Genomic DNA, 17,333 nt, shown 5'->3' with positions numbered 1-17,333 from the left:
CACACTCCTCCTTCCCGCCCTGCATGCCCCGGGTCCCAGAATACTAGATAAACACGCACCTCCTTTCCTCTCCTTGTCCCCAGCTCTTGTTACAGAAGCTGGCAGCAGCGGCTTATCAAAAGGTCATGAAGCCCGCAGACAGGGAGCCCAGGGGGCAGGCTGTTGAGGGCCCGTGCGGCATCCCAAGCAAGACACCAAGGACCCTGGCTCCTTCAGATCTCCTGTCCCCACTACCTCCAACAGCAGGTTTCGGCCAGTTTTGCAAGAGGGTTACTCTACCTCCAGGTGTTGCTTCTGTGACCCAGGCAGGAAGGAAAAGGAGACGGGTAATGGGCAAAGGCCAGGCCACTTGAGCTTTCCTTTTATCAGGAAAAGAATAGCTTTCCTGGAAGTTCCACCCAAGAGTGGATACTAGATAAGCAAGTACCACAGTCAGCCACACAGCCCAAGCCTCGGGGTATTTTCCTCAACCGGCTGCTCAATCAGCTCTCATTCCCTCCCAGTTCTTCTTGTCCCATCTTCAGGGCCTAGCTTCTTCCCCCACCCCCCCCCCCCCCCCGTGACATGGATCAATACTTCTTGATTATTGAACTTTCGGAGTTCAGCAGAAGCACTGGACTCTTCTACAGTAGCTTCTCATGTTGGTGAAGAACTAAAGCTCAGAAAGTGACTGAGGTGAAACCATACTGTAATGGCAGTGATAGCAGTCACACACAAGGGAGACTACTTATCTACTCCCCCAGGCATAAATCACCATTCACCCTTGCTAAATACCCACTCCCTGTGAGCGGAGCTAATGCCTGCTGCTTACGTACTAGGCAGACATGGTGCAGTTGAGCACCAGGGATGTCCGGCTCTGGAGTGACCCAGCCAGGGTCGAACGCCTGTATTGCCTTCCTCACTTTGGTCTGCCTTCCATGCCCACTGATTGGTATTGACGATGCCATTAGAACTCCCATCTTCTAATTCTGAAGTCCTTGTTCTTTCTACTGTCCTCTGAGTTTGAGTGCTTTTACTCATTCATAAGTGTTTGTTACTGCCTGAATTTGATTGTCTTTTTAGGGTGTTATTCACCTCCTAGCTGGCATCCTCACTTTCACTCTTTCCTAAGCCTCATGGCGTAGCCTGAGTGATCGTTTAAAAACATAAATTAAGTTTGTTACCCTCCCACCCACCTCAGCCAATGGGTCTTTGTTACTCTTAGTCTAAAGCCAAGATCCTGCATGTGACCTGAGAGGACTGAGTGGTCTGGATGCCACGTCCCTCTACAGCCTCATTTCTCACCCATGCCTTTCTTGTTTCATTCCTCTATTCAGTCACATGGTATGGTTTCATCTCTTCTCACGCATCATGCACCTTCCTACCACAGGGCCTTGGCACCTACTGTTTCTACTGCCTGGTGGTCTCTTGTTCCCCATCATTGTCTTGTGAATTTCTAAACAGCTCTTAGGCTAGCCTGCATGTCCCCGGGAAACCTCCTCCAAGTCCCCCCTCTGCAAGCTGGCCTCTTGGAGGCACCAAGAACCTCTCCTTGTAGCCCTCACTAGAATTTTGATCTTATGTTTGTGTGATTATTTTGATCAGTATGTGTTTTCCCCACTGAATTATTAAGATCAGACCATATCTGGTATGGCTTCTAGTAAGGTTTTTTGTTGTTGTTGTTGTTGTTTTAAGATTTTATTTATTTATTTGACAGACAGAGATCACAAGTAGGCAGAGAGGCAGGCAGAGAGAGAGAGGAAGGGAAGCAGGCTCCCTGCTGATTAGAGAGCCTGATTCGGGGCTCAATCCCAGGACCCTGAGACCATGACCTGAGCCGAAGGCCATGAAGGCAGAGGCTTAATTCACTGAGCCACCCAGGCGCCCCCTAGCAAGTTTTTTTTTAATCCCCTGTCCACTTTGCACCTGTCACGTAGGGAATGCACAGTATTTGTTGACTAAAAATCAATTTTTTTTTCCTCAGCACGTGGCACAGAATTAAAAGTGAAATTTAAAAGGCACAAATGGAGCAGTGGCATATGTCACCATAACTATATGGTATCTTCCAGCATCATTCTAAGATAGACCAAAAGAACTTTATTTAATAGCTTTAGCTAGAAAAGGATTTGATATTTATTGCTGTGGGGGTGTATATGCTAGTAGTTAGAAGTAGATGTTATATACACCCTACCTGTTTAATTACCAATGCATCTTACTTATTTAGTAAAGTAATTAATGCATTTAAGCCTTTTTTCCCTATAGCTAAGATCTTAGGCATGTGTAATTCAGACATGGTTTTTAAATACATTCATTTGAAATAGTCTAGAAATAACTCCGAGACGAAATCCATGGTAAGTGAGGAACGTGGGAATGTGTAGCTTTAGGATAGGAAGAGGAAGAAACAAATATGTTGGGTACCAACTGGGAAACTGAGGGAGGCAGGAAATAAGAGAAGGAGATTAGAATTGGCTGCATCTTAGACTGGGTGTCTAAGGGGAGAACATGTTCTAAAAATATAGGATGTAGATCAAAGAGGATGGGGCAGGTATCTGAGAGTGAAAAGGCTCTACAGGGGGAAAAATGGGTCTACTGATTTCCTCTTGAAGAATCTGCAAAAAAGAGCTTGACTTCCTCCAAAGACTCCAGGCCAAGCCTGCTCTTGGGTTGCACAGGGCAATGAGGACTTAGGGGTTAAAGCTGGACTCCTAAAGACTTGCCTGCTGGCTTGGAGTTTGACATCAAACATCCGTACATCGGGGCACCTGGGTGGCTCAAGGTTAAAGCCTCTGCCTTCAGCTCAGGTCATGATCCCAGGGTCCTGGGATGGAGCCCTGCATCGGGCTCTCTGCTCAGCAGGGAGCCTGCTTCCTCCTCTTTCTCTCTCTCTCTGCCTACCTCTCTGCCTACTTGTTATCTCTGTCAAGTAAATAAATAAAATCTTAAAAACAAACAAACAAACAAAAACATCAAATCAAGGTGGATCTTGCCACAAAGTAGCTGCTGAGCTTGCTTGGTAATTTGGGCTCCTCCTGCAGGCGGAGAAGCAAGGACCGCTCCATCCTCTGGATGGTGATCACAGCAGTGACAAATCCCTGAGCCTTTTTGCCGGGTTTTGACCCCCACTGTTTGCCAACCAAAGACAGATCAGAAGTGGATGCGCTAAGCGCCCTCCTCACTGCATCAGTGTGACCCTGGGGCTCTGACCAACGAGGTTCTCACTCCCTGTCGCCTCCCTCCCCCAGGAATCAGAAGGCGTTTCCTGCCACTACTGGTCGCTGTTTGACGGTCACGCAGGGTCGGGGGCCGCGGTGGTGGCCTCGCGCCTGCTGCAGCACCATGTCACGGAGCAGCTGCAGGACATCGTGGAGATTCTCAAGAACTCTGCTGTCCTGCCGCCCACCTGCCTGGGCGAGGAGCCAGAGAACACGCCCGCGCACAGCCGGACTCTGACCCGCGCGGCCTCGCTCCGCGGAGGCGTGGGGGCGCCCGGCTCCCCCAGCACCCCGCCCACGCGTTTCTTCACGGAGAAGAAGATCCCGCATGAGTGCCTGGTCATCGGGGCTCTGGAAAGCGCGTTTAAGGAAATGGTAGGTGTCGCGGAAGGGTCCAGGGGTCTGGGTGGAGGCCCTCGCTTAAGCCAAATCTATGCTTCTTCTAGAAGGTTCCCTGGAAGGGCGTGTCTCTGACCTGTCCTCTAGTTGTGTGGCTCCGCATGGATCTCCCTTTGATAACAGGCCTCCACTCTTAGGAGAGGGTGGCAGAAAGAGTTCCTGTCATGGCATGCTGGCAAAAATTAAGATGAAAGGGAGGGATAGTGTATGACGGAACAGGCTTTTTAAATTTTATTTATTTGACAGACAGAGATCACAAGTAGGCAAAGAGGCAGGCAGAGAGAGAGGAAGCAGGTTCCCTGCTAAGCAGAGAGCCCGATGCGGGGCTCGATCCCAGGACCCTGAGATCATGACCTGAGCTGCAGGCAGAGGCTTTAACCCACTGAGCCACCCAGGTGCCCCGGAACAGGCTTTTTAAAGGTAAGCATTATGGCTTCTCTTTCCGCAGACTCATTGATGCCAGCTGGTACAATTCCACTTAACTGAACCGCGAGCGTCCTTGCCATCTGTCTGACACATGTGTATGAATTCCAGGTGTTTGGGGGAAACGGCGCTTTAGTCAAGTGCTCAGAAGTACCTTTCCCATACAGAACTGATCCAAGAACAGCTATTGTAACCATGATTGGCCATGTGGTTCTCAGTGCTTTAAAAAAAAAAAAAAAAAAACAACAACAACAACAACAAAAACGTACCTGCTGGAGGAGAATCAAGGGGCTAATATCCCAGATCACCAGCTTTACTGGGGAACATGGATTTATTTGTGTGTTTAAATGCGGATGTGTCTTATCAAAGAATTCAGCCTCCTTCCCTCTCAGGCTCAGTCCAGAGAATACACATAGAGAGGGAGTGCAGCTGCTTTCACGGTGTCCCCTGACCCTCCGCCTGGAGAGGGACCACCCACTGGACCACCCCCTTCCCTCTCTGAGCTCACTTTCTACTGATGCCGTTATTTTGGTTCCAGAGATTTTTCTTTCCTAAGCAACAGCCTGTATACAGGTAATAGAGAAGAAGTATTTAAAGATATCATGATATGAGTAAAGTGAGTGTGCTGTATTATTCTTAAAACCTGGAGACTCAGTACTTGGGGGGCTCAGTCAGTGAAGTGTCTGCCTTTGCTGGCCGTCCTGATCCCAGGATCGTGGGTTGGAGCCTCATTCCGGCTCCCTGATCAACAGGGAGTCTGCTTCTTCCTCTACCCCTCCCACTGCTGCTCGTGATCTTTCTCTCTTTCAAGTAAATAAATAAAATCTTAACAACCGGAACAACAACAAAACCCTGGGCATTCGGAAGTGATGACAAACTGTTGTTAAATGAAGCACCAACAGCTGGGAGCACCTCCCCAGAATGGAGTGTACACAGAGTGCACATTCCCTGATTAGGCTGTGTGCTAAGGAGAAAAAAATAATGTTGCACAGCACCTCGCCATCTGATTTGTTTCTAAGGCAAAATAGTTCATATGTTCACACCTGGTATTTGCATCCTATCCTCACTTTTATGCATCCCCTCTTGGGTCACCGTGTTCCCTTGTCATATAAATATTTACCCTTTGATTAGCAGGTGACTTAAAATGCACCTGTCGTTCAGGAGAGTCTGGTAGCCTTCAATCCCAAGAAGATCACCAGGAAGCTGGAGAAGATTCTTTAGGAAAAAAGGAATCAAGGTAGTAAAGTTGACTCCTATTCAGGCTTCATATAAAAATCTCATTCCCCAGCTGTCACAGAAGCTCTGATGGGAATAAGTGTTTCTCGACACTGATGTTCAGAATGCTAAATATTTAATTGAGGTAAAAATATGACAGTAGGCTGTTCTCTTAAAGGGAGGAAAAAATCAGCTGACGCGATAGAAGTGAAAAACAAAAGAAACTTTGGGTTTCTCATTTCCTTCTGTAATTGCTTATGCCCTTAGACATCTTTTACTTGAATCTGCTGTATTCTCAGATCTATCCACTAGAGGCCAATGTCACCTTGAGGCAGGCCTCTACAGTGGTCTCTGGCTGTTTCTGCCCATTAATGGCTAAGGGTTACTAGCAACCACTATACTTGAAGTGAGAGACTTATTCAGAAAAATGCTTAGTAAAGGGTCTTATTCTTGTCTTTTTTAAATTTTTCTGGCTTTTAACTAGTTGGTTCATGACCTGGAATTTTTACCTTAGAGACTTAGCCAGCAAAAAGATCATTTCACTTGCCCATGTAATTCATTCAACCAATAAATATTTGATTAGAATTAACTGTGCCAGGCCTAATTGGGAAAAGAGCATTGAACATACTAGGCAAAAACGAGTATTAACAAGTAAAATATAAGTGGAAGGGACGTTGAGTGAAGAAATGCAGGGTGAAGTAGGCGTCCAGTAAAGACAGGAAGGGAGGTGTTCCCTTGGGAAAGTGATGCTGGGTGGAGGGGGGTGGATTATTTAGGAAAAAAAGCACCAAGGTAGTAAAATTGACTACTACTCAGGCTTTGTATAAAATCTCATTCCCCAGCTGTCATAGAAGCTCTAATGGGAAAAAGTGTTTCTTGATCCTGATGTGCAGAATGCTAAATATTTAATCCAGATAAAAATGAGGTAATAAAAACAACAATTGAGTTTAAAATGAAGCAGACAAAACACAGGAGGCCATTTACACGGACAACTACATCAGAGAACCCAGGTGGGCCTAAGGCCACAAGCCGGTGTCAAAGGTAGAAATGATGGATGGAAGGTGAATTGGAGAGGTGGTCTGGAAGGACCTGGTGTGCTGTATTATGAATTTTTGGCTTTAAGCCATATCTCATCTCCAGTTCATTCCAGCCTGCAGCTGCTTCTTCACACTCAGGTTTTTCCCAGATTGTCTCTCTAGCCACCAGCATGCCAGAGGCCTACCTAGGCATTGCTTGGCATTATTAAGTAACAATATTTGTCATTGGTTTTCATTGTGCTTGCTAGGGTGGCCCTACTGTCTGTCCTCCTAGGGACTGAGCCGGTCAGTGCCTTTTGGCCCAGAGCAATTATTAATATACTGTCCCCTTGTATTCTCAAAAGTGTCCCTATTTGGATGATGTCTTATTATAGAAAGAGGCTCTTTGCTTTATGGGGGACTTCAGGAAAAATCTACTCAGTGTCACAGAAATGTGCCCAACTTAAACATTAAGTTACTGGCAGTGAGCTTTACAACCCATAACACAGAAATTACACAGCGTACCTTCAACTTAATGGCCCGAAAGGCCATTGCCGGCTCATAGAAGATACTCTTTCTTTACTCCCCTTTGCAGTATGATATTTTTGAGAGTCAGTGTTTGAAGGCAAACTTTGGTTTTTTGAAATGCCTAACTTGCAGTTGATTTCCTTACCTTTTTGGCCTGGTCTTGCTGGTTTCTCCTTGGCCCTTTCAGAGTGGGACACATTTGGAATTTCTTGAACATTTCTACATTTTTTCCTCACAGGAGCCAGCCACTTTCTAGCTTTCCTCTTTCTAGGTGTTCTTTACATGTTGCAGGTTCTGTGCTGTTCTGATTCTCTGTAGTAGGAGAAACTCAGTATTAAATAAGATGCCGTTATTTTCAGTTTTGTGGCTTTTTTACTTTCTCTCGCACTTTTCATCCCTGAAAATTCCCCAAGCCCAGCTCCCAAGCCTCTAGTTTGCCTCACTGATGACATCTTTGCAGCTACCCTTCCTCAGACTCAGAAGTCACTTACAGTATCTTTAAAGACAAAGCTCGCCCTTCACTTGGGTTTTTGCTTTATGAACAGCAGCTTAGCAATGTAGAGTCAAAGGTCTTTGGTCTGTCCCTCTGCAGTGTCCTCAATCACTAGTATTTATTGAGGCTCTGTTTTATAGCTAGCATTCTCCTAGATACCATGGGGTCTGGAAATAAAAGGTTAGATTTTATGTCCGGGGGCATTTGGAGTCACACGTTTTATGCATATAGAGATACGGTATCTCATTTATTTTGATATTCTGACATGAAGCGAGGTGGTGAAATGCAGATACCTATCTGAAAGGAAGGATTGGTTAAAACGACTTCGAAACACCACGCCAGAATAAGGAACATTGATTTCCAGGAAAAAGTAGGTACTTGTCCCAAAATATAGACTACCAGAAGTGGAGAAAACGCTTTGAACCAGTGGAGATGAGAGAAGTTTCATCAAATACTGTGAGCTGCTTTGAGGTCACTGCTTTTCCTTTCCTCTTTGATCCTCCAGTTGCGTGCCTGCAGCGTGTGGCTGGTGGTGGAGGTGACCTCTGACCCCTGGCCTCTGATCCTTCCCGTGCTTTCCCTCGGAGGCACGTTTGCCCTTGGGCCCCCTTTATTACATCTCATCTTGCATCTTCCTTCCTACTGAGAAGGCTGCATCGTCCATTCTTCCTGTGTCCACTGTGGCAGTCGAACCAAAGTTTCCAAGAGGACCAGAATCTCAGGAACTTCTGAAATGACCTCCATTCTGCTTCGCCGTGGCACTTTGTCATGGTGCCTCCTTCAGCGGCTGCGTCTTGTCCCCTGTGGGTTAGGCTGTTGCTGGGCCCGGATGAGAACTGTCTTCTCTATCCTGATGTCAGCCTTGCTTGCCTACCCTCCCCAAACAGGGTCTCCTCGTCAGCATTTCACACTCATGAGGGAGGTCGCTTCCACGACTGGCCTTTGCAGGAGATCCCGGCTTTCTTGGAATCACAGCACAGTCAGCACAGATGAGCCTTGTAGCCTACCACCCATGGGATTTGAGTTCTGGACACAGGCAGGAGGAATTTCACAATTCCGTCCTATTGCCTTGTTCAGTGTGGGTATGGATTCATCACCAGAGTGAAGAATATTTTAGAAGTTTGCTTGTTACAAAGGAAGAAAATGGCAGTATTTTCCCTTGTGAAACTACCACACATCTTCCTGTTACTGAGCTAATGACTGGAAATAGCACTGAGCTTGGATTTATTGGTCCAAAAACAAAAACAAAAAAACCATATGGTGACACTGCGGTGAAAAAGAGGATAAATGCAAAGCTTATTTATAGTTTATAAATCCTAGTGTTTTCCAGAATTACCATAGTCATGGTAAGTTATGGACCTGCATGTCTGTCTGTGTTTAATTAAGCTAATTTTGTTTTGTCTTTGTTTTTGGTAGAACAGGAAATTCCTCCAAGAAGGAATGAGCATGTGATTCTACCAACAGCCAGCAGGTGGCAACATGAGGCAATCCTGGGTGGTTTTTTTTTTCCTTCCCATTGCCTGGCTGACAGATTGGCTTGTTCTCAGAATAAACCAAAATCAGACCCAGATACTGAAACTATGCAGAATCTTATTTGTGACTGACACTATTAGCAATGTGCTCAGAACCGTGTTTTAACCCATCTGTGGGGAGCTGCCAAGTCCTATTGAAACTACCCAGCACTCATTCCCTTCCATTGTTCGATATTGCTGTTCTTTTGGAACCTGAAATTGGTCGGAAACAAAGAATGATCCTGGAGTTGCGTCATCTCTGGGACTTTCAAACCAAATTACAACCATCCCGAGCAATACATTTTCTCTCTTGCAGTTCTTTCCTGCAGAATTCGTCTCATTTCACACATCTTATTTTCCTTCATTGCCTTCTTTGAAACAAAAGGGAGCAAAATAAAATCCAAAGTCTTTAGGAATTGGAACCATTCTTAAGATTTAGAGATAGTCCTGGCTTAAATGTAGTATTTAGACAGATGTAACACAGGATAAATCAGTCCTGCTTAAATACAAGGTGGCTCTGAGAGGTCTGTAGGACTCTTGACTGAGCAGATAAAACAATCTTGTTAATTGAATATTGTGAGTGTGTAAGTTGGTCCTTTTAGATCATTCTTGAAAAGGAATGATAGTACATGCCTGTGTTTTGCTGGTAAATTATGCTAGACTTATGTCTTCTGGTTTGTTTACAACTAAAATGGGGAAATATTCCAAATTGGTCTATATTTAGCACAAAGCAGTGCACAGGTTTTCCAATGATTTCATTGGTTTTTTTGAAAATATACCCAAACCTGAGGCTTTATAAAATATAATAATAACTATACATTTATATATGTGTGTGTATATTTTTATGTGAAGTGTGAGTAGCTTAAGCTAATTGGAAAAGTTGAGGGTTTAAAGAAAATGGGTAGCTAATTCAGCAGTAAATATCTTTATTGACTTCATTTATCGTGTTTGATCTGGTAGTAAAAGAACCATACAGATGGTCCTTTAATGTTCCTTTCAGTACTAAGATTTTGCGAAACATCTTTTAAAGAGGAGTAGGTGGTGTGGGAAAAAATAAATGTGCTATTTTGGCTTGTAGGGAGGGGAGGGGAAGCAATTATTTTTAGAATATGTTCTAGTTACACCCAGTTTTAGAAGAAATAGAAGAGTGTATTTTAATGTCAGTGAATCCTTCAGGGGGATGAAGTCTATGGAAACACATCTTTCAAATCCTAGTCACCAAGTCTGGAATCTTTCAAATCCCAGAGAGCATACATGTAATTAAAGTGTGTGCGCACACATGTGCATCTGCACACACACGTGTTTCACCACACAAATGGTGGGGGGCTGATGAAAGCATGAACATATTAGCAAAGTTTTCTGGATACAAAGTAGCTAGACATTAATCCACTGTTTAAGTGATGGTGCTGCCAAATTTAGCACTCCTTATGCTGGGGAAACTACAGAGGGAATGTAGTTGAAATATAGGAAAAGATGAAAGAAATGATGGAATCAATTAGAAAAAAATATTGAATCACACTATTAATGTAATAGCAAGGGAGTAATTGGGCAAGCTAATAGGAGCGTTTCCCCCCAGACTGAAGGCAGATAGGAACTCTGCTGTAGGAGAAAATCATAGTGTCGTATGTACATTCTTGCCTTGATTTTTTTCTTAAGGATTAAATATTATAATCAGGTTTTCTTGTAATGTTAACCATGACAAATAATGTACATGTGATGCAGAATGAACTTGTCTGCGTCCCAGTGGAGATTTTTGCCATGGATGGTGCTTTTACTCGGAATCTGTGTAGCATAGCATTTTCTTTCAGATTGCGCCAGGGATGTCAGTCTTTTGAGGCTTGTTCACACTCCAGCCCGTGTAGAGTATGCAAGCAGTTGGGTGCTCATGGGGTTTGTTGTGGGTTTTTTTTTTTTTTTTTTTAATAAAAATAGTCTTTCATTCAGGCATTAGGTATTCAAACAGACGTTGATTCTGGATATGAAAGGACACTTTCTGTTACCCTCAGAAATTCCTTCCAGTATATTAAGAACAGTTATGGAGTAGTAGTATCAAGTGTAGACTTGATATACAAGTTTATATATTAATTGGATGAAATATTGTCTATCAGAACATCAACTTTATAGTACTTATTTAAATGCAAAAGAAAGGGAATATATCTGTCCACAACTGCTTTGTGAACTGGGTTGTTGGTTCTGTTCTTATGCATTGTTTGGAGGCTAGACAGAACTTCGGACACCTTGACATTTTCTTTCCCTTTCACTTCCCCGTTGATGGTCCTTTTGGCTGCTGCTGTCCTTGCCCCTCCTTCTCCTCGCTCTCCAGGCTCCTGCCGTCCCATGCAGGACCTCGTAACTTTATTCATTCATTCTCGTCAGTGGGCTGCACCTGAAGTGAGGCATGGGTTCCAACTTAATCATCATCTCAGTGAGCATTTGCTTGCACTGTAAGCTTTCCCTTTGTGAATTACGAACAGGGGTCAGGTGGTGAGGATGTAATTTAGAAACCTGGGCATGTCCAAAAGTATTTCTTCATTTGCCTGTTTAACAGATTAAGAACCATCTTTTCTTTCTTTTTTTTTTTTTTTTTTTTTACCTGGCCTGGTTTAGGTGTTAAGGGTCTAGCAGCAAGCAGTAGAGATCTCTGTTCTCAGTTATGAAGCTTCTGGCCCCGGGAAGGATCCAGATGGCCCGCTCAGCCCGTCACACATAGCATCCAGTTTAATACAGTAGTCCTCTAAGAAACTAATGGATACAGGGTTTGAGTACATTTTTTTTTTTAAGATTTTATTTATTTATTTTACAGAGATCACAAGTAGTCAGAGAGGCAGGCGGGGGGTGGGGGGAAGCAGGCTCCTGCTGAGCAGAGAGCCCGATGTAGGGCTCGATCCCAGGACTCTGAGATCATGACCTGAGCTGAAGGTAGAGGCTTAACCACTGAGCCACCCAGGTGCCCCTTGAGTACATTTTTTAAATCTTGCACAGTCTTCAAGAATGGTCCTCATGCTTGACTCTACAGCTGGAGTTTTTCTTCACTTCTAAACTACTATGTCCCACATACACACATTCTTACCCCCAACCCCCACGGTTCCTCAGCCTCCCCACCCACCCTTACCCAGTTGATCCCCAGCAAGTTAGTTTCCCCCAGATCCTGTTTTTGTACTTTTTATCTCTTTTTTAACAGTGTGCTGGTCTTCATCTGTTTCCTCGGCTCTGGCTCTTCTGTTTCCAGTTTCTCACTGGCGATTTATCTGACCATGTATTACCACCGCTGGCCCCCAGCGCCAAGCATTTGCTGATCAACGTTGGCTTACTGGATTATCTCCTCCCTTCTCTATGAGGAGGATGGTCAAAGCAGCAGAGTTCCAACTCTGTGGGTTTCTAAGAACCAGAGAAGTGCCCTAGCCCTTTGTCTACCAGGGACATCCTAGAATCAGCCAGAGCACGACTTCCTCATCTGTTTCCTCCTCCCTCCCTCTGCCCCAACCTTCCACTACCATGAGAATGTCTGGCCTTATTTTAGCCAACATTCATTTTGTTTTCCTAGCTCACATTTTTCTCAGGTCGTGGAAGCGTGATTCTGTCAGTGAGGCGGGATTTCACAGATACCTCTGTCTTGGATGATATCTCTCTGTCCATGGGAGTCTTGGTCAGTTTTTCATTGTCTTGGGGAGGCCTCATTAGGTGGCAGGTAATGATAAGCCTTGGAGGAGGAGAACAAGATTGAAATCCAAACTCCAACTAGGTAAATATGGGCAGATTACCCCCCTTCTGCATCCAAACATTGAGGTTAATAATACGGTTTTGAAGGGGCACATGGGTGGCTCAGTGAGTTAAGCCTCTTCTTTCGGCTCAGGTCATGATCTCAGGGTCCTGGGTTCTCTGCTCAGCGGGGAGCCTGCTTCCCCCCCCCCCCCCCTCTGCCTGCCTCTCTGACTACTTGTGATCTCTGTCAAATAAATAAATAAAATCTTTAAAAAATAATAATAATAATACGGTTGTGGGGATCCGCTGAGATTCTCTATGTACGGGGCTTCCAGCCCGGCCTGACACGGAAGCGAGGCTCGGGAAATGCTAGCTGTTCCTGTGAATGTGTGTTCCTGCTGTGAACCAGCGGCTGGGCGAGGGTGAAGTCAGATCAGAGTTTGGGAGCTTCTATCTTTGATTAATAAGACAGGGGGTTGACTCCTGCCTGCTTTGAGTAGAGGACACCGTCCTTCAAGTCACTTCTCTTACCTAGCTGTAAAAGCAACTATTGGAGACTTTGGAGTTAAAAAACATTGCTCGGGTTCAAGTACTTGACCTTACCCGTATTTCTCTTGTCACAGCTCAGGCAGTCCATACAAAGACTACATTTTCCACAAGTTACATTTATTGAATACAGTTGGTTTTCTTTTTCTTGCTTTTGTTCAGATTAGATCTGTTTGCCATTCCTTGTTTCCTGTCTCTGGTCTGCAGATGGTCTAGTAGACCACGGTTTTATGTCAGTGTCCCCAGTGAGAAGTGCTCTTCAGGTGGTAGAAGAGTACGAAAGATTTTCCTGTCCCATCTTTGAAGTGCGTTCAGACTCAAAGAGCTGTGTCGAGGGAGAGAGGTTCAGAAAGTCTTTGATAAGAGTTCCTGTTCATTCCAACGCTGACTTTGTTTTCTTTCTCCAGGACCTTCAGATAGAACGAGAGAGGAGCTCATATAATATATCTGGGGGCTGCACAGCGCTCATCGTGGTTTGCCTTTTGGGAAAGCTATATGTGGCAAACGCTGGCGACAGCAGGTAAGCAGTTTCTCTGTCTGGCTTTTACTGATTTCCAGTGCCTTCGATAATTTCTATCCCTTTAAAAAGAATTAAATGATGGGCAATTAGATATTGAGAAAGAGGATCCTTCTGCATCTGAATAAAACGCATTTAAGATGAGTCATCGGGCTGGTATGAGAAGGTGAAGGCTGTCTTCTGCTCGCCCACCAGGGCAATTTGCATGTATACCTGTGGCCAGTTTAAACTGATTGTATCCAAATGTTTTTTGACTTCAGAACCTGATTTGCAATAAAAGCTTTAGCAGAAGCATAAAACGTGAGAGTGTGAGGAGAGAGGAGAGGGATTTGAATGAAGAGGGTGTTTGGAAGGGGCCCGGGAGGACTCCACAGCTGGTGCTGCTTCTGCTCCGTGACTTTGCTCTGTCCCCTCCCAGAAGCCCACGAGTTTCTCCTTTTATGCACAAGCCCTGAGAGGCTGTATTCTTTTCTGGGCTCAACTGAAAGGAATTTTGGCCATGAGTTTATGGTTAACCCCTACTCAATCCAGCATTACCAGCCACAAGATAAACTTGGCTTTTATTTTAAATAACTGATGTGTCCTCACTTTCAGCGCAGGGAATTTTAAAATTATAGACTTTGTGAAAAGTGTTCTGATATGTATGACGTACTTCTCTGCCCCTTTAGTCACAGCATAGGTTGGCTTCTTGCTAAAGACCGACTCTTTGTTTTGAAAGCAATCGGAGTGCTGGACTCTGCAAGATGTCCTTAGGGGACCAGTGATGTCCCTGCACAGTCCGTGGTCCTAGGATGCCCTCATTCCTCCATCCCTTCCCTTCAGGTCACATGCTCTTCCAGCATCCCTGCTTGCCCTGGCCCTGCTCCAGGTCTGACCCCACGCCCCCTGCTTCCCTGTTCGCATCAGGTCGCGGCTGAAGAGGGACTCCCTCAGACCGCAGAGGAATTTACCTTACTTTTACTCCCATTTACAAAGCTGTGGGAGTTTATTCCCTCTACTTAAACATCCTTTCTTGCTCTTCCCACTGAAGAGTGCAGAGAGTCAGGGAGAGCGAACTTCTAAGGCAGCAGTATTGGGGGTTTGATAATTGATGGATTTGGAAGGTCTGTTTATTTTTACTGTGTACGGATCTCCATTAAACTCTATGTCTCCATTTCAACATAATGTTGTGCTGGGTAAGTGGAAGTGTCCGTAGGATACCATGGCTTCTACTCCTTGGTGTCATGACAGATTCCTGGCAGAAGACAGACTCCTGCTCAGGTGGGTCAGCTGAGTGAAGGAATGAAAGGAAACCCTCTCGGAAGACATTTACCCGCTGAGGCCTGCAGGGCCCAGGGAGGATTTACTACAGCAGAACCCAGGAGAGTCGGGAGGAGAAAGAACCCCTGGGCAGGAGCTACAGGGAAAATGGAAGAGACACTGGGACTTCTTTCTCTTTCCATGACCACCCCCATCCCCCATCTCTTGCCAGCTCACCATTGGGCAAGCCCAGCTGGGAGCCAGGTGACAAGTAGGCCAGAGAGAAGTGGGCCTCGAGGTCAGCCCAGCAGGGCACGCACACTGACCAAGATGGCCTCTCTGGGGTAGGGGCAAGTGGAGGGTAATCGGCACGGCTGCTGCTTCTCCTTTCCTTCTCCATACAAGGTTTGAGCTTCTCAATAATAGCAAGCCTCTGGGCACCTGGGTGGCTCAGTGGGTTAAAGCCTCTGCCTTCGGCTCAGGTCATGATCCCAGGGTCCTGGGATCGAAGACCCTCGTCAGTCTCTCTGCTCAGCAGGGAGCTTACTTCCCTTCTTTTCTCTCTGCCTGCCTCTCTGCCTACTTGTGGTCTCTGTCTGTCAAATAAATAAATAAAATCTTTAAAAAAACAAAAAATAAAAAACAAGATACCTGTCTTAAGACAAGCACTGAGGAGCTGGCCTCTGGGCCTATTGTTGTGTTCCAGATCTTGTGTTTATTTGGAGATGGATGAGCAGATCAAGCAGTGATGCCCTTCTGTGTGGAGGGAGACCGAATCAGTGACTGAGCTATGGATGCTCATAGTCCTTTGTCTTTACATTTAGCTCCACGCCCTTGGAAATGACTGGAAATGACTGCCTTTCTAGCCCTCCCAGAGAGTAGGGAGGTGACAGAATGCCTTCCTCTCTATGGACAGGCCCACCTCTCATTCCAGGGAAGCATCTCTCACCAGATGGTCTCCAACTCAGACAGTAATCCAGCTTCTGGGCCCAGAGTATCTCCATATTGGATTATCTTCATTTTGAACATAGTTTTCTTCCAAGCTCCAAGCTCTTAACAGAGCCACTTACCAGTCACAGCCTCGATCCCGCTTCCCAAAATCTCTAGTGCCCTGTCCAGGACCTGCCACTTTCAAGTATCCATATTCTGGGCCCCTCCTCTCCCCTTGTCCCCCCACCCACCCACTTTTGTTTTTAAAGTGCCCATTTCCAGGGCGCCCGGGTGGCTCAGTGGGTTAAAGCCTCTGCCTTCGGCTCAGGTCATGATCTCAGGGTCCTGGGATCGAGTCCCGCATCGGGCTCTCTGCTCAGCGGGACCCTGCTTCCTCCTCTCTCTCTGCCTGCCTCTCTGCCTACTTGTGATCTGTCAAATAAATAAATAAATAAATATCTTTAAAAAAAAAAAGTGCCAATTTCCAGACCAGATCAGGAACTCTCCTCATCTATAAAAATAGTGGTGGTAGACGAGATAATTCCTAAAGTTTCTGGCATCCTATAGGTTATCCCATGAGGAGTGATATTTTGAGAAAGTAAAGTGATGCTATACTTGTGGATTTGGGGAGATAATTTTTATCTTTCTTAGAGTTGTTTTTGAACTATTAGTATAACACAGGTTCCCATTTTCTTAAATATTTATAAAAGTTGGATATTTTACAAGTTCACAATAATTTGAAATGCCTAATAGGTACTTTTATCCTTATTAAAGCTATAAAGTGCACACACACACACACACACACACACACACACAAATTATCCTATTATAAAAAAGTATCTTTAAAACCCAATAAGTTAATTACATGTGTAGTGTTCCAGCTCCAGTATCCAGATATGAATTAGGGGTTTTATGGGTGATTGGTTGGGTTTGCTGTTCATGTGTGGGTCTTATGTCATACAGAAACCTAAGAGCAGTTGGAGTTGTTATTTGTATGCACAGTCTAAAGGATAACTTACAGGGCACTTACTCATTAGGGTGCTGTTTCCAGCTCTTGTGTGAGCCACAGATACTCAGTTTCATCTTAAGCAGTTTATGTACTAACTGCCTAGTTTATGTACTAACATTATAAGTATTTGAGTTTACAAAAATATTCAGTTATTCCCAAGAAACAGCAACTATGTGAACTCTGGTGAGACTTACCTAAATATAAGTCCATTTTCCCTTATGGGCAAGTAGTCACGAATCGGATGGCTGAATTTAAACAGATGATTAGAGCTGACAGAAGTTTCTTTCTTTTTTAAATTATTTTTTATTAACATATAATGTATTATTTGCCCTAGGGGTACAGATCTGTGAATCATCAGTCTTACACATTTCACAGCACTCACCATAGCACAGACCCTCCCTAATGTCCATCATTCAGCCACCCTCTCCCTACCCCCCACCCCCCAGTGACCCTCAGTTCATTTTTGAAATTAAGAGTCTCTTATGGCGGGGTGCCAGGGTGGCTCCGTGGGTTAAGCTGCTGCCTTCGGCCCAGGTCATGATCTCGGCGTCCTAGGATCGAGTCCCGCATCGGGCTCTCTGCTCAGCGGGGAGCCTGCTTCCCTCTCTCTCTCT

The 17,333-nt window shown here is 45.1% G+C and overlaps 1 protein-coding gene across 2 annotated transcripts in view; it reads left to right on the top strand.

The window, feature by feature from the left end:
- The window catches only part of PPM1H (protein phosphatase, Mg2+/Mn2+ dependent 1H), a 254,172-nt gene that overhangs the window by 118,071 nt on the left and 118,768 nt on the right, over nucleotides 1-17,333 (top strand). For both annotated transcript variants that reach the window (XM_059403605.1, XM_059403606.1), the window contains exons 3-4: nucleotides 3,222-3,566; nucleotides 13,432-13,544. In XM_059403605.1, coding sequence (XP_059259588.1) covers nucleotides 3,222-3,566; nucleotides 13,432-13,544 — 458 coding nt within the window. The remainder of the gene's footprint in view (nucleotides 1-3,221; nucleotides 3,567-13,431; nucleotides 13,545-17,333) is intronic.

This window comes from Mustela nigripes, chromosome 6 (assembly GCF_022355385.1).
Source record: "Mustela nigripes isolate SB6536 chromosome 6, MUSNIG.SB6536, whole genome shotgun sequence".
NCBI lineage: Eukaryota > Metazoa > Chordata > Mammalia > Carnivora > Mustelidae > Mustela > Mustela nigripes.
Note: the sequence above shows the minus strand (reverse complement) of the source record. Positions and strands in the feature narration are given on the sequence as shown.